This window comes from Eulemur rufifrons, chromosome 30 (genome assembly GCF_041146395.1).
Source record: "Eulemur rufifrons isolate Redbay chromosome 30, OSU_ERuf_1, whole genome shotgun sequence".
NCBI classification, from domain to species: Eukaryota; Metazoa; Chordata; class Mammalia; order Primates; family Lemuridae; genus Eulemur; species Eulemur rufifrons.
Genome location: NC_091012.1, coordinates 113,538,919 through 113,562,103, shown reverse-complemented (window position 1 = coordinate 113,562,103; position 23,185 = coordinate 113,538,919). Strand labels below are relative to the sequence as shown.

Here is a 23,185-nt window from a genome sequence, read left to right as displayed (position 1 = left end):
ATTGATGTATGGAACAGCTGTGCTGATAAATGAGTACTTTGTCAATAATTTCTGACAGTGATAGGGCTTACTCGTTTTTTCTGGGAATATTGAGTTATTTACTCATTCAACAAATTCTTACTAAGTGGCACTTCAAGAACTATTCTTAGTACTGGAAAAATATAAGGATAAATAAATCACATATCTGGACTTCAAGAACCCAATCATCAAGCAGAGATGAAAATAAAAATCTCTGCCCATGTGGGGCAAAGGCAATATATGTAACCTAAACATTTGTACCTCCATAATATACTGAAATTAAAAAAAAAATCTCTGCCAATAGGGGCAGTTTTATAGGGAAGAATGTATTCATTATTGTATATTATATGAAAAAATACTCTGTGATCTGATTGCTTAGGAATATTACTATATAGATATTATAGAAAACTTCATGGAAGAGGAGAAGACATTTGAGGAGAATTATGAGCTACTAAGGATTTTTTTCCATGCGTGAACTATGCTCTGGTGTTTTCCCTTATCACATACAAATTGGGATTTGAAATATGAGTAATATTGTGATAGCCAGAATTTAGAGAAGAAGTAGAACTTTCCCATGAACATAGGAACATTCAAGGAGGGAATTCCAGAAGCAATGGGTAGGAGTATGCATAGGAGCATATGGATTAAGGTTGAAAAGGTGATAAAACATTTATCATTCCACTTTGTAATTATTTCTCAAAAACATACATTTCATTGCAGACTGTATGGTCCTTGAGTTTAGGGGCGTCATCATTCATCCCTGTATCCCAGAATAGCTTGGTTCAGAATAGCCACTGAAATTGTTATTGAAACTACAAGGGAGTTTCAGCCTAAGTCTAGTTGCTTACTACACAAAGAGCCAATTATTGAGATAACAAGGATTGCCAAAGAAGAAAGTAATTTTTAATATGAAACACATCTGTCAGGACAACAGGGAATCAGAACCAGCCTCAAATCCATGTCCCTGACTAATGGAGAGTATAGGCTTTTTAAGAGGGGCTATGTGTATTGGGGCAGGTGGTGGTATAATTAACAAGGGGCTGTATGCATTTGGGCAGGTTGTGGGGGATGACAAGTTTTGGTATCAGGAAGTCTGCCAAGGAGCCTTCAGAATCTCAGCTCCTTGTCTTGCAGAAATTCTGCCATTTCTGGGAAACAACTCAGAAAGATCAAGTAATTAATTAAAAGATTCAGGGTTCTGGTCATCATGCCCTACTGGCCTGAGAATCTAAAAGATGGGAGAGGATTTAAAAAAAAAAACATATAGGGGTTATTGAAATTTGTTCTTAGAGCCAGTTACAAAATGAAAGAAAGCCCTGATAATTTTCTGGATCCTGACTCTTGCTAAAACCCCAACAAAACTTGGATTCTAGAGAGACATGATTTAAAAATATTTCCTGATACTATACTGAATAATTAGGAACAGTTAGAATTAGGCACATGTCTTAGCCTGTTACAGCTGCTGTAACAAAAATACCATATACTGAGTGGCTTAAACAACAAACATTTATTGCTCACAATTCTAGAGGGTGGGGAGTCCAAGATCAAGGCACTGGCAGATTTGGTATTTGGTGAGGGTCCTCCTCCTGGTTCATGGAGGTCATTCTCCTTGCTATTTCCTTACATGGAAGAAAGGGGTGTTAGAACTCTCTGTCTCTGGGGTCTCTTTTATAAGGATACTAACCCCAATCATAAGGGCTGTACTCTCATGATTTAATCACTTCACAAAGACACCATCTCCTAATACCATCACATTGGGAATTAGGTTTCAACAAATGAATTTGCAAGGGTGGGGGTGGGGGAATCACAAACATTCAGTCTATAGCAGTAAGTCTCTAAGGAAAGCAGAATGAATAGAAGGTCAGGTATAATAAAAGTAGTAATCTACCATGATACTCTTGCTCTAGAGTAGAGTTTCTTGACTTTAAAAAATGCTATCAGGCTTTTTGGCAATCTCATGAAGGCTATTGTATTTCAAAGCATAGTATTTTCTAAACACATAAAATAAGATGCAAAGATTAAGAATGTCTTAGTCTGCTCAGGCTGCCATAACGAAATACCATAGACTGGGTGGCTTAAACAACAGAAATTTATTTCTCACAGTTTTGGAGTCTGAGAAGTCCAAGATCAAAGGGCCACAAGGCAGGTTTCATTCTGAGGGCTCTTCTCTTGGTTTATAGTTGCCTGCCATTTCTCTATGTGCTCACATGATCTATTCTTTATGCAAGTATGAAGGAAGAGAGGGAGAAAGCTCTTCTGTGTCTCTTCTTATACTAAGACTAATCCTATCAGATTGTGGCCCCCACTCTTATGATCTCATTTAAACTTAATTATCTCCTTATATTGCTTATTTCCAAATACAATCACATTAAGGGTTAGGACTCCAACATATAAATTTTGATGTGACATAATTCAGTCTATGGCACAGAGGAAACTAATATTATAATAAATTATCAAAATATTTAAAAAATGTAATATAATAAAATATGTACTTCTTTGTTAACACTATGCATAAGATCTAATTGTGGAGCTAATACCTACCATACTTTAACAGTAGTGATGAACACAAATAATATCTCAAGATATGTGCAACAACTGAAACTTGATATAAACCTATGATTCTTTGGTGACCAAGGCATAGGTACAGTTGATACTCTTATGGTTTGATTTAAATTGCTGTTCAAAGTGAGTGGAAATCAAGATGAAAAATTTTCCCCATTCAAATTTGTAGATCCACTCTGTCCTTAGAACCTCGGGTTATGGCCCCTTGCTTTAGAGAGTTCTCAACTTCCCAGGGGACAAACTGGCACAAAAAGTAGCAAGTATCCCATTTTTTACTGCCCTCTAAATGGCCACACGGCCCTTTATCGAGGAACTCCTGGACATATGGAAGATAAAATTGTGGTTGAAACCGCAAGAGGATTTTAGCCTAGGTCCACTTGCTAGTTGCACAAAGATCCCAATTATTGAGACAATGAGGATTGCCAAGGCAGAAAGGAATTTTCAATATGACAGACTTCTTTTCCCGTGAACAGGAGAAGCTGCCCCAAATCCTGTCTCCTGCTAACAGAGATCATCGGCTTTTAAAGGAGGGCCCACCGCCCTTGCAGCTCATGGTGTATCTCACAAGGGGCTACAGGCTCTGGGGGCAGGTTGTGGGGGATAGCGAATTTTGGAGTCAGGAAGTCTGCCCTGGGGCCTTCAGAATCTCAGCTCCTTTGTCTTGCAGACAATCCGCCATTTCTTGTAACAACTCAAAAGGTCAAGTAGTTAGTTAATGGAGAGGATTATATAGGGTTCATTGAAATTTTTTCAATGGGAGGGCAGTTACAGAATGAATCTAAAACTTGATTCTTTCATATTCCTTCCCATGATGGGTAAAAACTAGACTTGAACCAGATATTGTGCTGTTTGGTTTAAATATAGTCCTGAATGCTTGCCCTGGAGTAACTTTATGAAAATTTCTGATAAAGATCTTCCTAAACCTTTCCATAGAGGCTTAAGTAGGAAGTCACTTTTAGGGCTGATTTATTCATGCCCTGAAGAGAACAAATCCAATGTCATTTTATCATTTTAACTTGAAAAGAACTGCATGTGACTACTGTAGAGGAAAGAAATGTTACCCCTTCGCACATCAAAAGTTGGTTCCACCCCCTGACTCTAGCCCACTACTGGGTTAACAGGAAACATTTCATTCCTTGATCTACAGTATTCCATGTAATTTTAGCCCTTTTTGGTGCTTTTCTTCCCTAAGACCAAGGTTTTAAACATGCTCCCTCTCCTATCACTTCAATAAAAATCTATGAGCATTTAGGAAAATGGTAGTGTAGATTGAAGTGCAGGGAGTGACAAAAAGGTAAATGAGTTAAGTTATTTTCTATTATGTCTTTGGGACATCAAAGATACTGGTTTTGTTAAAAAAAATTGGGTTTATCACTGACTTTCTAGACTCGGAAATATTAGGTAAAATAGAATTTTCCCAAACCAAATTATCTTATCCAATTATTTTCTGATATGTTTAGTAATCATGATGACCATTGGATTCATAAACAAGTCAATACAAATTCCTAGGTCTGCAAAGTTTTCTATCTGTCTTTAACATAAACAGTATAAGTAACTCAATTTTTCTGGATTTGAGAGTCTCTTTTGGGATGAGGCAACTCTGATTTCTTCAAAAGTCACTTCCATTACTTGTTTCAAACAAAACAAGTAAAGAAAAGAAAAAAAAAAAAAGATTTGAAGCCCAAATTGGCCTGCTTTTCTACTCATTATAATAAAAATGATTGAAGGACTAGCGATTGCAAGTATTGAACAAACTGAGATTTGGAGATTATCTGTGGATTTTAATCAGGTGTTCTACCCACAACTCTTAATATTGAAGAGATGGCAATGGAGCTGTATATGGAGAAATAATAAGCATTCTTTGTTATTCTGTCCACTCTGTATAGTCTCCCTTATATGCTAAAATATCCATCTATTGTGTCTATGGCAGCCTTAAATTATCTATCAAATGCTCAAATTACATAAAATATTAAATGTTCTTTGCATTTTTACAAAATATATTATTTACACTGCTAAGCAGAATACCTATGAGTAGAATTAAAGCACAGTATAATTATAAGTGTTAAGTAACCTCATTAAGACTGTGGTGTAAAGACAAGACAGTATTATTATTTTATTTTTTTTTTTTTTGAGACAGAGTCTCACTCTGTTGCCCAGGCTAGAGTGAGTGCCGTGGCGTCAGCCTAGCTCACAGCAACCTCAAACTCCTGAGCTCAAGCGATCCTCCTGTCTCAGCCTCCCGAGTAGCTGGGACTACAGGCATGTGCCACCATGCCCGGCTAATTTTTTCTATATATATATATATTTTTAGCTGTCCATATAATTTCTTTCTATTTTTTAGTAGAGATGGGGTCTCGCTCTTGCTCAGGCTGGTCTCGAACTCCTGAGCTCAAACGATCCGCCTACCTCGGCCTCCCAGAGTGCTAGGATTACAGGCGTGAGCCACCGCGCCCGGCCAAGGCAATATTATTAATAAAAATCAAATGGAGAAAAGGAACTGATATGTTTAGAATAACTTTACTTGGAAATAGTCAATATATTTTTGCAGCATCAAAGTCAGGCAAATGTAGATGGCAAGGTGAGAAAATATGGGGTTTTGTATTCTCAGACAAAAAAATCAGGCAATCAATGCCTATGACCTAAATATTAATTGACAGTGTGTTGAACAAAATAATCATGAATACAAAAAAAAAAAAAAAAAAAGCAATATGGGGAAAATTGATGCGTTCTGGAGGACCTGGAACCTTTCAAGGGAAGCAGTTGCTTCAGGCTGTGATCTGCTAATTCATTTTCAGAAAAACAACCAGAGATTAAACAAATGCCCAAATTCCTTTCCACCTTTATAAGAAAGAAGCAAATATGGAAACAATAAACACAGAGAAAGGAATTTTTTCAAGAAAGAAAATTCTATAACCACTTTTAGAGAGAGTACCTATTTAGTCTTGATTGAGACCACCTACTATTTGAGGCTCTTCATTAGGGTTTTATCCTAAATTGAGACCACATACTATTGGAGTGTCTGGATTAGGGTTTTTCTTGTTATTATTATCATCAAATTTCCACTTCTCTACAGTAATGTATTTGAAAGTAAAAAGCAATTATTTCTACCAAATTTAAAAAAAGAGCAGTGGAAATATGGATGTTGTTAGTTTCCTTTTTGGATCTTTCTATTTTTTTAATTTATCAAGCAATATGAACATCAAATGATATTTGAAAAATATCTGTGGTCTTTTCATATTATATTGTAGTTAGCCATAACTTTTTAGGCTCTATAGGCTTAACTAAAGAGAATTGTTTTTGAGTTTTATTTGTCTTGTTGATGTTATTTTCCTATTTTCTTTTGACAGTGATGTGAATAGCACTGGATGTGATACTCTTAAGGGCTGTTCCCATGCCCCAGCGGCCTTAAGAACCTGTGAGTACCTAAACAAAAGTTCTTATTTGTTTTAATGTCTGACTTTTATGTGCAAGGCATAATCTGAAATGAAATATTCAACAAGGGGTGGTTACCATGATAGAATGGCAAGCCCTGGGGATTATTGGCTAGATGAGAGGCTGAATTGTGGGTCCTCTACGTTTTCTGTTGATAACCCTTTGGAGGACTCTTCCTGCATCTCTCATGTCACTTCTGAGTCTAGTTCTCTCCAAAGTATGAAACATTTATTTAGATATATGGCCTTTATGTCTCTTTTGGCTTATTCTAAACTGTTTAAACATATTTAGGGGACAGATATCACCAAGTTTAAAATTGTAAGGAGATAAAAGATTTACTTTGTTGTATGAAATAGCTATAGGTCAAGAAAGATGAGTAGAATGATGAGTAGGAAAATGGATATAAGAATGTTCTGTTTATCCATAGCTACAGAAGAAACCACCCCAAATATACTGGCATAAGACAACAAAAATCAATAATGATGATTATCTCTCACACTTCTGGGGTGACTGGGCTCAGCTAGGTGACTCTAGCTCAGGGGTTAGATGGAAGCTGGGGCTTGAGTCATCTCAAGCCTTCCTCACTCACATGTATGATGGTTAATGCTGCCTTTCGCCTGGGACTTCAGCTGGGGCTATTGGCCTAGACACTTACCCATGGCCTCTCTGTGTGGCTCAGGCTTCTGGGGTTGCAGTAAGTTCTTAAGAAGAGTGAGCCAAGAAAGAGAGCTAATTGGAAGAAGTTACATTACAGTTTCTGATCTAGTGTGGGAAATCACACTGTTTCACTTCTGCTGCATTCTAGCATACTCTTTGTTAGGATCTAACAAGCACCATGTCACCACATTTAAGGCATTATCAAAGAATTTGTGGGCATGTTTTAAAACTACAAAATATCTATATATTTATATATTTACATATATAGATAATCAGTCCTTTATTTCCAGTTGAAATTATACATTATACCTCGCGAAATATTACATAGTCCACAACAATTTGAAGATTTGGGAAGATCACTTTGCTACATATATCAAGGTTAATTTTATACAGTAGTGAAATTTCATTTGTAATGAAATTATTTATTAAGAAATTTATAATGATGCATTTTATTATATCAAGCTTGAGTTGGGATCACTGTACTCTCATTAACAAATCTATGTATCATCTTCTAATCTTGAATTCTAATGATTTGAACATTTTATATTGATCCCAAAACTTTAATCAGTAATTGAGACAACTGCTTTATTTGAACAGCACTTATAAAATTATATGTCAACAATCTCTGTGTCATGTTTTGCTAGCAATTAAGTCTGATTTCATCAGAGAGTTCTTCTGCTCCATGCCTACTGTTTACCTGAAAGGGAAAGAAACTTCAAGCCTGGAGCTATTCTTTGTTCCCTTGGATGTCCACGTGCGCTTCTGTGTCATCGTCTTGAGCAACAAAAAGGTAAGAACAGAATTATGGTCTGTTTGTTCATCATGGGCCGCCACTTTAATGGAGTAACTAGTACCAGGTGACTTGAAGACAGCTGGAACCTCTAGAAATATAGATAATTTCAGCCATCAAGTTGCTAAGCAAAGATCTTATTCTCTAGAATATCCAGAGTTACACAAGTTGTGGGTAAATTTTATAATGGCTGAGTAGGGAAGTCCCATAGGAGCAGAGTGTAGACAAATTTAACCTTGCTCTGGCTCTATTTGTGTTAGCTGTGTAACAAATTACCGCACACTGAGTATTAGTCCACCTTGCACTACTATAAAGAAATGCCTGAGGCTGGGTAATTTATAAAGAAAAGTTTATTTGGCTAACGGTTCTGCAGACTGTACAAGAACCATGGGCACCAGCATCTGCTTATGATGAGGGCTTCAAGGAGCTTCCAATCGAAGTGGAAGGTGAAGGAGGAGCAGGCATGTCACATGGTGAGAGAGGGAGCAAAAGAGAGAGGAGTTGGTGCCAGACTCTTAAACAACCAGGTCTTGTGAACTAATGATCTGACTCATTATCGTGAGGAGGGCACCAAGCCATTCATGAGGGATCCGCCCCCATGACCCACACACCTCCCAGCAGGACCACATTCAACAATGGGGATGAAATTTCAACATGAGATTTGGAGGGGACAAACATCCAAACCATATTAGAATGGCTTAAAATAACACATGTTTATCATCTCATGCAATAATTTTTGTGTGTCAGAGGTCCTGGCATGGTCTAGAAAGTTCTTTCCTTAGGGTCTATCAGGTATTCATTTAAGGAATCAGCCAGACTGGGTTCTCCTCAGGGGCTCAACTGAGGAAGAATGTGTTTCCAAACTCTTTCAAGTTGTTGTTGGAAAAATTTATATCCTTGTGGCTATGGGGTCCATGCAGCTTGCATCTTCAAAACCAGCAAACAAGAGAGATGGGGGCCAGAGAGGGAGACAAATAAGAAAGAGAGAGAAAGAGATAGAGAGAGAGAGAGAGAGAGAGAGGCTCTGAGTACAGAGAGAAGGTTTTATAGCATTACCCCTTCCAGAAAGACACTGCCATGAGGGAATTTACAATTCCCAGGATATAGCCCTGAATGTATCAGTTATGCATACACTAAATTGAGTAAATATGCAATGAATTAACAGTAATTAGAAAGAGATATTGCCTTTACCTGGTGTCTATAGAATCATTTATGTGTTAAAAATAGTGTAGACTATTACATATGTAAAATATAGTTTAATTTTATAATTATCACTGAGGAAGAAATAAAAGCCTTTTTAAGTAATGCTAAATCTTGTTTTTTTATCTCCTTTAAAGGAGTTCAGGATTTAACTAAATTTCTTTCTACATAAAATTTGTGAAAAATAGTAACTATAATGTGACCAGTAGTTTGTTTTTTTGTTTTTGTTTTTTGAGACAGGGTCTTTCTCTGTCTCATGGGCTAGAGTGCAATGGCATCATCATAGCTCACTGCAACCTCAAACTCCTGGGCTCAAATGATCTGCCTGCTTCAGCCTCCCAAGTAGCTGGGACTACAGGTGTGCGCCACAATGCCCAGCTAATTTTCTTATGTTTTGTGGAGACAGGGTCTCACTCTTGCTCAGGCTGGTGTAGAACTCCTGGCTTCAAGTGATCCCTCCTGCCTTGGCCCCGCAAAGTGCTAGGATTACAGGCATGAGCCACCTTGCCCGGCCTGACCAGTAGTTTGATCAAATGCTTCACAATCCCTTTTTATATTAGTTTATAATATAACCTTAGAAAATACTAGAGTTAATTCTCAATAGCGCAGTAACAATGTTGATCTTATTGTTTGAATTAGTCTATTGGAATATTAATGTTTGCTTAAATAAATTTAATATAACTAATCAAAATATAATTATACTTGACATCTCAATTTATTACAACATGACTTTTGTTTACACATATTTTGTCCTTGTCAGAGAAAACATTAGGAAAATACAACAATCTTGAAATATATCACTGTCAATTGAGAAATAATACCCTCAACCTAAAGGACCGCATCAGATTACAATTACTTATGTGGGGAAACACATCTATTAATTTACACATTCAATTATATTACTTATTCAATTGAAAAATACAATTACACGCTTAAATAGATGATCAAACATCCAAGCCCACCTAGTTAACTCCTGTTCTTATTAAATGTAGGATAACTGCTTTGCCATTAAGAACCACCTGTGTAAAACTGTAAAGTAATTAGGCCTCTATTTGATGGCTTTCCAAGTATAAAATAAAAAGTTTTCTACTAACAGTGCTATCGAAGGAAAGGCCATTTCTTTCATTGTGGCTGTTTGATTTGAACTTTTAAATACAAAATGAAAAGATTTATGTAACAACTGTTTGAAAGTAAGAAACAGTTTTACAAGTTTTCCAACAATATTCACAGAAATTCTTAGCTTAGGGGAAAACCTATGAAAGCCCCCAAAACTGATACTATCAGATGCCAGAAATTTAAAGATATTTCTGCTGTAATATGGAATGGGTCAGATTAAATGGAGGAACCCTAAGCAGAGTCAGGGCCCAATTCTTGAGGAATTGCACTTTTGGGGAGGAAGAGTTGACAGATCCCTTTATAAAGCACAGAAACACTGCAAAGCACACAACAATGCATTGATACAACCCTGGGGCTCTGTCTTCACTGTGGTGCCCAGCATGTGAACATCTGCTCTGTGTAATCACCCAGCATTGTTGAGCTGATCTATATGTGAGAAGCAGGGACATCCAGCAGGGATCCTTGACTTGGGGGCTGAGTTAAGAGTGGGTTCCAGTGGCAGTCACTTGCTGTGGCATAACCAGCCCTTGTCCACCAATCCTTGAGCTTTTTTATTGACTCAACCCAGAGCCGCCTTTCCCCCTGGTAGATTTATCTTCCAGGCCTGTGTTATCCTCATCTGTGTACATACCTTAGTCACAACAAATTGAGACCAAAGTCTAGGTATTGCTGAGTTGAGGAAGCAGGGATGGAAGTCAACATCTCTGCGTTGCTTGAGAAAATTGGTCCAGCCCCACACCAGAGCTCCACATAACAAAGTGAGGTTCAGCCTTGCCAAGTCAAGCTGAAGGTGCCCACTCCCACAAAGAGGACCCTGCAAGGACTTGCTGGTTTATAGTCTAGAACCAGCGGTCCCCAACCTTTTTGGCACCAGGGACCATTTTCATGGAAGACAATTTTTCCATGGATCAGAGTTGGAGGGGAGTGGATGGTTTCAGGATGATTCAAGCTCACTATATTTATTGTGTACTTTATTTCTATTAGTATTAATTACATTGTAATATATAATGAAATAATTATACAACTCACCATAGGTTGGGGACCCCTGGACTAGAACAATTTAACCTAAGGCTACTCCATACTGGTTGTTAAATATATTGAATGCCACTCTGGCTATCTTCCAAATATTTGCATAAATAAGTGGGGCCATTTGTCTGACTCTTTGCACTATGGATCATCTTAGTCTCTCTCAGTCTCTTGTGTCTTCCTGTGTCTGTTTTTTTTTTTTTTTTTTTTGAGACAGAGTCTCACTTTGTTGCCCAGGCTAGAGTGAGTGCCGTGGCGTCAGCCTAGCTCACAGCAACCTCAAACTCCTGAGCTCAAGGGATCCTCCTGTCTCAGCCTCCCGAGTAGCTGGGACTACAGGCATGTGCCACCATGCCCGGCTAATTTTTTCTATATATATTTTTAGCTGTCCATATAATTTCTTTCTATTTTTAGTAGAGATGGGGTCTCGCTCTTGCTCAGGCTGGTCTCGAACTCCTGAGCTCAAACGATCCTCCCACCTCGGCCTCCCAGAGTGCTAGGATTACAGACGTGAGCCACCGCGCCCGGCCTTCCTGTGTCTGTTAATGCAGAAATTAAGCTGGCAGTCTCTGTTATGTACATTTTTAAATATTCTACAGCAAAGGTGTAACTTTATTATAAATAATGTGCAGAATTTAACAATACTGATGTTTGCTTGTTTATTGAATGTGAAGGTAAATCATTAAATTATATTGTGCTAAAACATTTATGTAATTTTATATTTAGGCAAACTAACTTGAGTTTTATGAAAGATAACTTTATAGCTTGAGGGACTAAGTATTATTTGAGGATGGTTTCTTTTTATTTTCCATGATTTTTAATGTCAAGGCACATTTCATTTGCTCTTTGACTTTTTTAATTCAATTTGTGACAACTGCTGTTTTGGGGGAGGGGGTAACTACACTACCCCCTACAGGCCACATCCCTGAGTTCCTGGGGAAAATAGAGAGAAGGTGAAATCCCATCTGGCCTATAAATACTTTAAAACATTTATTTACCTCCTAATGGCTGCTAGCAATATGGAGACAGGTTACATGAACTTCGAAGTCTCTGTCAATATGACAAATAGTAACAAAGTCAGCCCCCTCCATACTGAAAGGCCTTTTCCCACTTCAGCCATTCTCCTTTCACCTATTAACTGTAAAAGCCTCATCCTACAATAAGCATCACAGTCTTTTTCAAGGAAAACATGAGAAGAAAATGTGAAAATGAGAAATTCATACCTGATTGGTAGTTATTTATTCTTGGGGGTCCCTTCTGGTTTCCTTATCAATGGTACAGTTAGTCTGTAAAGATTCCACATGTCTGGTTTACCAACATTTTAGCTCCAAGGGATACCACCTCAAAGGAAATATAGCAGATAAGGGAACAGTCATTCCTATTTTCCTAAATAGATATTATTTTTGTGGACCACCTCATTCTTGAAGGAAGGTATAGATTATGGAGAATGACTATAGCAAATTTTAAAGTTTTCCACCTTCAAGCTGGATTTCAATAATTTCATTTTATAATAACATTCTGTTCATTACTCTTTTTTTTTTTTTTTTTTTTTTTGAGACAGAGTCTCACTCTGTTGCCGGGGCTAGAGTGCCGTGGCGTCAGCCTAGCTCACAGCAACCTCAAACTACTGGGTTCAAGCGATCCTTCTGCCTTAGCCTCCCGAGTAGCTGGGACTACAGGCATGTGCCACCATGCTCGGCTAGTTTTTTTCTATATATATTTTTAGCTGTCCAGATCATTTCTTTTTATTTTTAGTAGAGACAGGGTCTCGCTCTTGCTCAGGCTAGTCTCGAACTCCTGACCTCAAGTGATCCTCCCGCCTCGGCCTCCCAGAGTGCTAGGATTACAGGCGTGAGCCACTGCGCCTGGCCCTGTTCATTACTCTTAACACAGTTTAATTCACCAACACTATAAAGCCAATTTTCTTTGCAGAGTGAGCGAACACACAGAGAGAGAATGATCCCTGCACTTAATGGAATCATATTCCAGCGGAGAAGGCAAACTTGCATGGGGCTGGCCCAGTTTACACAGAAACTTATGTGAATTTGAAGTATAGCTTCCCCCTCCAGGTAGATGAGAAAAGCTTGCTGAACATATGGCACATTTGTATTCATTAGAAAAATGCATCTCTTACTCAGTGAATGCAGCCTTGTTCTTTCTGGGATAACCTTGCCCTCCATAAGGTGCCCCTTTGCAAAACATAATCTTTGCTAGTATATGTGGTGTCCTGGAACATGTTCACTAATTTCTGCAAAATAGTAATACAGATTATGACAATTTTTAGCATAAAAGGGAGAATTCATTTCTGTGTGATAGTAGAGACAGGGATAACTGATTAGTAGAGAAGTTTGGTCAAGAAGGATGAGTAGAAGTTTGCTAATAAAGCAAAGAAGTTGGGCAGAGGAAGAGATGTACCTGGGAAAAGATTCTAAGAATATGAGGAAAACAGCTAAGCATGAAATTTCATGGATACTTGGATGGCTGATTCTGAGAATGGTTTGTTGCAAGGGATAGAAAATGGGTTGGGTGGATAAATTGAGTAAGACAATGAATTTTATAATTATAATTATTATTAAAAGCAGGAACCCGACAGAAGCATAGGCAGGATCTGATTTTATCTTTGTTTTAGAAAGCATCTCTGGTGCAGAACAGAGAGTAGATTACAGGTTGGAGAAAGAAACTCGAGGCAGTGAGACTGGCTAGGAGACTCTTGTAATCTATTACACTGTTCCAGACACCACTGCCTATTCCCTCTGTAATTCTGGCGAGGGATGCTGAGGACCACAGTTTATACTGCTGTGAAGCTCAAACTTAATGACAGTTTGGGTGATGTTCACACTTGAAGAGGAGCAAGTTTTTGTTCACTTGCAGAGCAAACTGGTGGCAAATTTTTGAATAGAAACTGTTCTGGAAAATGTGGTGATAAAAGGAAAGAGAGATTGTTGATTTCATTGCCATAACGATTTGTAAAGTCTAGGGACAGCTTCCTAGTATTGATGAGATGATGTCCTACAACACACCATACATTTTTATTGAATAATCAATTCATATTTATTATTTAAATATATTTTGCCTTTTCAAAATATCCATGGAATAATCTTCCAGGCATGCAATTAAGATTGTATTAAAATTTTGTTGAAAAAGTTGAACATTTCAGTGCAGGTATACAAATCTTTTATGAGTCTTTTTCTACCCTCACTGAGTCTCCTAGCTCATCTCTCTGAATTATTATAAATTATTTTATAAAAATATTATTTTTAAAAAACAGTGATTATTCCTACTATTTAGGTACATGCTATAGTTATGGCAGTCAAATATCACCTACAATGATTAATGATCTCTGTTTAGTGTATGGAATTTAACATGTTAGAATTTTAGCTTAACTCCCATGTGCCTGTTTAGCCATCAAAATATTAACAATATAAAATTGTTTAACAAGTTCAAACAAATAAATTAAAAAACATCTAGACCCAGGAAAAGAGAATAAATAGTATTTAATATCTATGAAAAAACATGGAGATTTTCTGTCTAGGTCAATGCTTTCTTTTTATTATTTTTTTCTTTTTTTTAAGATTGAAGTTATTTATATCTGGAGGGTGTCCATGATTTGTCTAAGGTTACCCAGCTAATTAGTGGCAGAGCTGAGATTAAAACTTTCCTGCCAATTCAGTGTTTGTGTTCCTCCTTTCTAGGTAATTAACAGCTGGTCATCTTGTAAATTTGCATGTAGCCATGGTATTTAAGGAGCACATTTAACTAGATTCACAAGAGGAATAAAATATCTTCTGTAAGGGCTTCTTAGAATTGGCAATGGGCTTTGGCATCTTTCTGGAAAATATAATTTCAAGTAAGCATGCCAACTGCAATATATGAAATTAAGAGCAGGGAGGAACTTGTATAGGTGACTATTAGAATAGCTCACAATGACAAGTGTCTGCTATGCGTCAGATGATTTCATTTCCCTTGTCACAGCCTCTAGATTTGTAATATACAGGGCTTCTCTACTTTAAAACAGTTCTTTAGTTCATTTGTGTTACTTTCCTGGTCTAATTTTATTCCAAGAAAAGTGAAGGGAAATTATTAGACTGCATTACAGATCATGGCTCTTCTGAATAATGTTCTGACACAGACAAGACAGACACTATTTTTAATTATATTATGTGATTTTTAATAAAAAACAACATTGAAAATGTGCAAGTTAGGCAAAATAAATTTTTGAGAGATGGTAATATATACTGTGTGAGATGTAGAATTAAATGGAATTGAAGAGAGTCCTAATTAATAATATTTTAATTGGCTAATCAATGGCTGAGAAGCTGTGCATAGTTTATTTTGAGGAAAATATTTTGGCAAGTAAGAGTTTGCTCCTTTTGAATTGACTCACATGGGTTGTTATTCATTTTCATGCAGTAGACGAGCTATAGTTCAGGTTTCATTCAGACATGCATTAAAACAAACAGGTAATTATGAAAACTCTATATTCACTGAGTCTAATTGCTTATGAATACTATATTTTGGGTAAAACAACTATTTTTAGATAAAAATAAGGATAGAAAAAAGTAAAAAAAGTTAGTATTTTGTTTTCTCCAGTCTCTACCTTGTTGAACTGATACATTTGTCCTCTACTTGAATTATTGAAAATTTTACATCTTTAATATTGATCACTCAGTTGTGTTTGTACTAAAATAGACACACACACACACATCACATTTCAAATGGCTAGCTTAGATTTTTATTTGCAAAGTACATGGCTGCTGATGAAAAAGTACTATATAAAAATTGTATATAATGCACTATTTGTTACCAGGAATGTATGGATGTAAATACTAAACAATTTAAAACAGTCAAAGTTTTCAAAATTCCTTTCTTCAGCATGAGCTGTAGATAATCGTGGATCTTAATAAAACTTTATGGCACATTGTGTGGTAGAACCCCAAATTCAGACTTGTGTACTTGATATGCAGCTAAAGCCAAACACTGTGACACTAGTGCTTGGGATAAAGAAAGATTTATTTGATTTGGCCAGAGTGAGAAGACAGGAAAGAATCTCTCAGTTCTGTCTTGCCAGAAAAATAAGTTAGTGAGCTTTTATGCGAGGTGGGGAGTAAAGTAGTGGGTGGTGTGTGTCACTTTCAGTCTCAGATAACACCTGGAGTAATCAGAATTATGGGCATCAGCAGATAGTCACAACTTTTTTAGGCGTATTCATTCCTTCTGCAAAACAGACTCATCGATTCTCCTTGTGACCCTGGAGTTATCTCCTTCTATTTGACAAAGAAATAGTGCATCTGGAGTTAGTATTTGCTGTGAGAACAAGGGTTGCTGGCCAGGAAGCAAGCAGTTAACATATGCCAACAACCAATGTTACAGGGGGAATGGCCTGAAAAAAACAAAACAAAACAAACAAACAAACAAAACAGCGGAAATGTTTTCTGTCTCTTTAAAACCTTCTCACCCTTTTGGGGAACTAAAACCTGCACCCCTGCCTCAGGCCAGTGGTTGGGAGGGGCAGGGGAATGTCCTTTGTTCTTTGTGCTACTGGAGATGGCTCAGGGGAACTGTCCAGCCTGAATCCAGGCTGGCATAGGTCTGGGCAGAAGTCATGCGATTGTCTTTGCTGGAAAAGGGATAGATCAGAATCATCACCTGTAGTTGAACAGCAGTTGCCTGAAGCTGAATGGCCTCCCTTTAAAAACTCTGTATTTCTGCTTATAATTAGGAAATGGTACTTTGAGACATGAGTCTGCCATTTTCCTCATTTGCTGGCAAATTAATAAATCTCTCTTTCCTTCTCCTCAAACCACTTGTCCTCGTTTTTCTGATGTGGACTCCTGGACAAGTGCTGAGTTTTGGGTAACAAATTTGGCATCCCTGGGTGGGCCCATCGGCTCCCTAGTGGAACAGCACCCTGAGACTGCTGGAAGAAGCAGGAAGCAGCCCTGGGACAAGCTATGATTCTTCACTGTGATGAGCAGCTTCTTTTCCTTTTTTTTTTTTTTTTTTTTTTTTTGAGACAGAGTCTCACTCTGTTGCCGGGGCTAGAGTGCCGTGGCGTCAGCCTCGCTCACAGCAACCTCAAACTCCTGGGCTCAAGCAGTCCTCTTGCCTCAGCCTCCCGAGTAGCTGGGACTACAGGCATGCGCCACCATGCCCGGCTAATATTTTTCTATGTATATTTTTAGTTGGCCAGATAATTTCTTTCTATTTTTAGTAGAGACAGGGTCTCGCTCTTGCTCAGGCTGGTCTCGAACTCCTGACCTCAAGTGATCCACCCGCCTCGGCCTCCCAGAGTGCTAGGATTACAGGCGTGAGCCACTGAGCCCGGCTGAGCAGCTTCTTTTTGAGGTGAGAAAGTATGGGACAGTCCCAACAGCTGCCAAAGAATGTTTCAGCTCTGGGAAACTCCCATCTCTCCCCAACCCGAAGTAGAGGCAGCTACCAGTTGCCACAATCTGAACTGAGTTGAGGGGAAGAAAACAGATTTGGGAAGCATCGTGACAGCCTGGGCCATTTGTAAGTAAAGTTCCCTGGGACACCGAGACCCTGATTTCACTCATTTGGGGGGGGGGGGCGTGTTTCAGACCTCTCTGTTGGATTTGCTTTGAGGTGCCAGTTTGGGGGTGGAAATCAAGAAGTTGAGTGGAATTAGGGAACCTGGTTTTGACTGAGCTCATTTGAAGTTCCCAGGGAACCAGCGGGGATTGGGAGACATTGATTCTTGTCAGATCTTCCTGTTGTCTGAGAGAATCTGGTTCTTATTTTGTCCCCTTTGGATTTTGAGAGAATTTGGTTCTCAATTTGTGGTTACCATTTGGTAAGGCCCTGGCATTTTGTGTTGAGAATTCTCTGTATTGTCTGTGCTTGTTATTTGTCAGTTCTGTTGCAACATTAAGAAGCTCCATCTATAAAAGTCCCTTGGGAAAAATTTTGTCTGAATGGTCAACTTATAGTTACAAACCTATGTGTAAAGAGAATGGTTTTATTATAATCTAATGTATGTGCTGGGGTGTGAGAAGTGACTGTTAAAGGAAACCTTGAATTATACTGTCTTACAACAGGAATTATTTTGTCAAAGGTCAGGTAAATGAGACAAGATCCCATACGTATTGGGTATGAAATGTCCAATTTCTTTAAGTTTGATTCGTATTTAATGACCTAATACAATCTTAAAGGCCTGGGATAAGTTAATGATATACTTTGTTTTAGTTAAACTTTAGATTCCCCCAGCGGGAGGGGGGGACCAGTGAGCATGGCCTGCAGCCATGCGGTGAGGGGGAACCTGGGGGTGGGAGCACCCGCCAACTGACCTCCCCCAGGCACATTCTCGAAGCCACATGGTCCCTCTGGTGTCCGCTGTAGTTGGAGTATTATGGGTCCTCTGCGGGAGGTCCACAGGAGGGCCAGAAAGTGATACCTTCCCCACCCACCCGTGCAGATCCGGGCTGGGGCATCGCTGCCACCACTGCAGAGCTGTGGCTCTGGGCAAGGGTAAGGAGGTGAGCTGAGAACAGGCAGGCAGGGGAGATCTGGGGTCCCTGCACCCCATCCCTGACATGCCCCACCATCAAAGCTCTCACTGGGGTGCACCTGCTGTCCCCCCTCCACGCTGCTGCAGGCTATCTGTGACTGATTGATGAAGGCAGGCTCGGGGGATCGGGGAGTCCCCTGTACTTTCTGTGCTGGTAGTAAGTGGCACCCAGGCCAAGCTCAAATGCATGATCCTGGGGCAGCCGCTGCCCATTGTTGTGTGGGAAAAGGGAAGGCAGCCTGAGCTTCCTGGCAGATGGCGCTGAGCACAGCCTGCTAGCAGTGCACTGCCCACCCATGCAGGGTCTATGTGTGCCAAGCCTACAATGTGGCCACCGAGGCCTACGTGGTGGCCACCATCCGTCACCATGCTGGAGCCACTGGCCCCTCAGCCTGAGCCCCAGCCCACCTAGCACCTGCTGCTGCTGCCGAGGGTGGGAGAGTGTGTAACTCAAACTCTTTAGTCCCACACCCACTAAACATGACAAGGGGTTCAGAATGGTCTCTCCTGGCAGAAGCTCAATTTGGCCAGAGGATACCCTTAACCAGAAGAGGACAATTTATGTACAGTTAATGTGCTTTTTGTAAAAATAAAGGGAATTAAAAAGAACATTGTCCAAAATTGCAAAAGACTCCTAGGAGAGAAAATAGGTTTTTTTAAGTCCAGGACTCAGATGGCAAGGAGGGGACCTGTAGCCCCCTGCCTCCTAACATCCACAACAAGAACCTTAGGCAACATTGACAGTGGGGATTTGACTGGTGCCAAGCCCATGGACAGAAGTGGTCGGGGTGGACTCCTTCCCCCAGCCACTGCCCTGCCCCCTGGCACTGGCCATGCCCAGCACCCTGCGAGCCAGGCAGGGAGCTGTGGAGGCGGTGCCAGGCAGAGGTGAGGCAGCCATAGGCAAGCAAGCTGGGGCTGGGGAACTTGAATGGTACTCAGTTGCATTTAAATGGCAGGATCCTGGGACTGGGATGCCTTGTGGTGCTGCTGGACTGTGTTAGTGGTTTTAAAAGGGCTCTCCTGCCCTGTTTGATGGGAGCTTAGTGGGGCTTGCAGAACCTGTAATTAGACAGATTTGCAAACAACAGGTCACGTATCTGGGGTTCCTAGGAATGGCATCTGGATCCCAGACTTTGGACCGATGACAAAGCCTTTGTACAGGACCCTTAAGGGAACAGCTTATGAATGCCCTTGCTTTGGGTTTGCTTGACTCATAAATAATATGAAAAATAAAGAATGAGCCTTGGAGTCTTAGTATAGATGCTGGGAGACATTCCAGGGAGAGTCACATACTTCTCAAAGCCACTGAATAATATTGTGAGAGGATGGCCTCTTTGCCTCCGGGCAGTAACAGCTACTTGTGAGTCATTATATTAAAGACTGTTTATTCTTAATCCTGCTATCCTTTTCCCAGCCAAAGAGAATGACACTTTTGCGGCCTCGGGGACAAAAGCTTTCCAAAAGGCCTAGTTCAATCATACATAATTTCAGTCTTTAAAATGCCAGGGTATTAAAATCTCAAGGGGCCTGCCTACAATTATCATATGAAAGTAGACCACCAAGTGAATTACAAACAAATCTCAATGGGCGGATGATAAAGCTATATAAAAATTAACCTCACAATCAGAAATGGTTCACGCTTTTATTGTTTACAGATTAATTTTCAATATCTACCATTTCACTTATCAATGATATTTATAATATTTTGGAATATATGTTTTCATTGCGTGATCAATTTGCTTTTTTATCATTTGCATATATATTGTCTACTCAAAGATATTTTTGGAATAGTCTCTCAGGTATGCAGTTAACATTGTTTTAAGATTGTAGGTTTGTTTCATTTCGGTTTTCAGATAGTTAGTTGTATGCCTGTCACAAAACCATTCTGGTATAAGATTCTCCATTGTATCTAAATTTGCCAGCCTTCATTTTGATTGGTCTTCTCAAGTCGTGGCCCCACCCTAGACCTTTTGAGTCAGATTTGCATTTTCACAATAGCATTAGATGATTGATATGCACAGAAAAGTTTGGGGAGCCTTGCTTTCAAAGAATGGATACACTCCCTTTAAATGGGTCTCTTAAGCACCTGGTAAGTGCCAGGCAAAGGGCTACCTTCGTAATATGTGTTACCTCATGCAGTCCTCACTGCATCCTTTCTATCATTCCCCTTCTTAAGATATAGGGATTTTTAAAAAAGATTTTATTATGGAAAATATAAAACACATATGGAGAGAAGGAAAAATAATTTTCCCTCTAACCTTTATAGTTCATTGAAAGGGATAAACCCCTGTAATAAAACGAAAACAGCTTATTAACATGTGTATTTCTTATGTACGAGGGAGATACGCATGCGGGAAATGTGTAAATCTCTAAGAGGTGGCTTAGAATTCAGGCTTACATAGCATCTTCAACAAAGAACAGTCAATTTTTAGAGAGGTGACAAGACAAAGAACAGGACTTTGAGTCTCTAGGCGAGTCAAACTGTGGGAAGGCAAATAAATGGGAGTTTGTTATGTATAATGGTGTCTTCTCCAGGATGATAGTGTCTAAAGTTGTCCTCAGTGATCAGCCTTTGTCCTTCCTAACAGAGGGAAGGAGGACAACTTTGTAAATTTATATCCTTTTAGTCAAAGAAGGGAAGGCAGAGAGCTTTACTCTTACCTGCTTCTTCCCAATTACCTTCAGCTTAAAATAATTCTTATATAAAAGAGTCATAATTTGGGGTGGTATATTTTGGTTTCCTGTCCATATAATCATAGAGATAAAACTATAATAAATCTCTCCTGTACCCTTCACCTAGCTATAACATTGCATAGCCAAACATATTTCATGACTGTAATGAAGCAAATCCCAATTATCACAACTTTATTCATAAACTAAAGTATCTTTGCAACAAAGACTCCCTTTTTTGACATGTCCAACAATACTATTACTACTAAGAATATTGGAAAATTTTTCTTCGTATCATTTAACATCCAGGCAGAGTTCAAATTTCCCTGCTTTATATGTTTATTTTGTGTCATTTCATTTTAAATTTCTTTATCTGAATCAGGATCTAAATAAAGTTCATCTATTGTGATCACATGATATGTCTTTTGAGACTCCCTCTCTTCTATTCCTTTTCATTTAAACTGTGGATCCTTAAAATAAAGGTATTGGTCATCCCAGTTGACAGAGGAGGAAACTGGAACTCAAAGGTTTAGTAAACTTGTCTGAGGCTTAGTAGCTAATAAATAGCAGTGCCAATTAAAACCAGGCATATTTACCTCTATTGACCTTTCACTATATTGTGTTGCTGCCCTTGCATTGTTCCCACTTTTATTTTTGTATTCTTTGTTTAGCTTGTTGACCAAAAGAAAGAAACTGGCCGGGCGCGGTGGCTCACGCCTGTAATCCTAGCACTCTGGGAGGCCGAGGTGGGCGGATCGTTTGAGCTCAGGAGTTCGAGACCAGCCTGAGCAAGAGCGAGACCCCATCTCTACTAAAAATAGAAAGAAATGATATGGACAGCTAAAAATATATATATAAAAAAAAAAAATTAGCCGGGCATGGTGGTGCATGCCTGTAGTCCCAGCTACTCGGGAGGCTGAGACAGGAGGATCGCTTGAGCTCAGGAGTTTGAGGTTGCTGTGAGCTAGGCTGACGCCACAGCACTCACTCTAGCCTGGGCAACAGAGTGAGACTCTGTCTCAAAAAAAAAAAAAGAAAGAAAGAAAGAAAGAAACTAGAGGCAAAACTAATATAGAGAGTTTATTTGGGCCAAGGGTGAAGACAGCTGCCCAGACACGCTGCCCAGACACGCTTCCCCTGCCTTGGGTAGTGTTCCATTCAGCCTTTGTTTCAAGCTGGTTTTTAAAGGCACAAGGAGACAAAGAGGGGGCTGATACCAAGTTGTTTGACAGGAATTTTCACTGGTTTCCAGAAATAATGTTGGTTAGTGACTGGCTACACATTGTTGAACTATGGTGTATGAGTTATGGTGTCCAGCATATGGCATTTTATGGTTACTTGGCATCAGTCAGTCTAGAGCCCACATAGCAAGTGTTTTCAATTATTTATTTAGCTCAAGGGGAGAGTGAGATGGAACTACTGTCACATGCTGTCACATTTCAATGCCTCTCTGGGCCTGATAATTAAAAGGAGCCTGCGTTCCTCAGATAAAAAGTTCATTTTTTTCCTAAAGCCCTTTGTACTTCCTGCCTAATTATTTGTTCTAAAAGATTTTTAAACCCTTACATGCTCATTTTGAAAGACTACACTTTAAAATATAGACTCTTGGAGACTCAAGCCCTGTAAGAATGATGTCACTCCCCTCCAACAATAAGTTACAGAATGAAGGGAAACTTTATTTTTGCTTGATTGTTTGTTAAATATAGTAGTTTCCCAAGGACATTTGTAGCTATTAATATAAACTACTGTCTATGCCAATCCTGGGAACTTCTTGACCAATCCTTGTGTTCTGGTTGCATGCTATAATTGAACATTACATTTGCCACCCATTTAGAGCCTACCTATATTGCTGAGAAAAGCACAATGAATGGTATTTTTATAGTATGCAGATTTTCCTAGTAGCAGAAAGATTTATCATATTTTTATGAGATTTTAAAATTTAATATTATTGTGTGCTTGCATTTTAGATTGGAGAGTTTATATATGTTTTGGAAGGAAAAGGTATTCTTCCTTTGCCTTCCAGTTTCCTTCCAATGGATCCTCCTTCTAATCCAGTTTCCTACAACATTATTCCAGAAGAAGGTAGAGTATACATGTGTTTTATTTCATGTATAATGTTGAAGGATGGGGGTATTCCTCATATGGTCACCTAAGCTTCCTCAGAGCAAGTTTCTCCAGCAAGT

The 23,185-nt window shown here is 39.1% G+C and overlaps 1 protein-coding gene across 1 annotated transcript in view; it reads left to right on the top strand.

Annotated features, from left to right (window-relative positions):
* Window positions 1–23,185, top strand: part of CFAP47 (cilia and flagella associated protein 47) — a 541,061-nt gene that overhangs the window by 208,784 nt on the left and 309,092 nt on the right. The window contains exons 42-44 of the mRNA XM_069464301.1: window positions 5,928–5,995; window positions 7,314–7,459; window positions 22,970–23,084. Of these exons, the coding sequence (XP_069320402.1) occupies window positions 5,928–5,995; window positions 7,314–7,459; window positions 22,970–23,084 (329 nt within the window). The remainder of the gene's footprint in view (window positions 1–5,927; window positions 5,996–7,313; window positions 7,460–22,969; window positions 23,085–23,185) is intronic.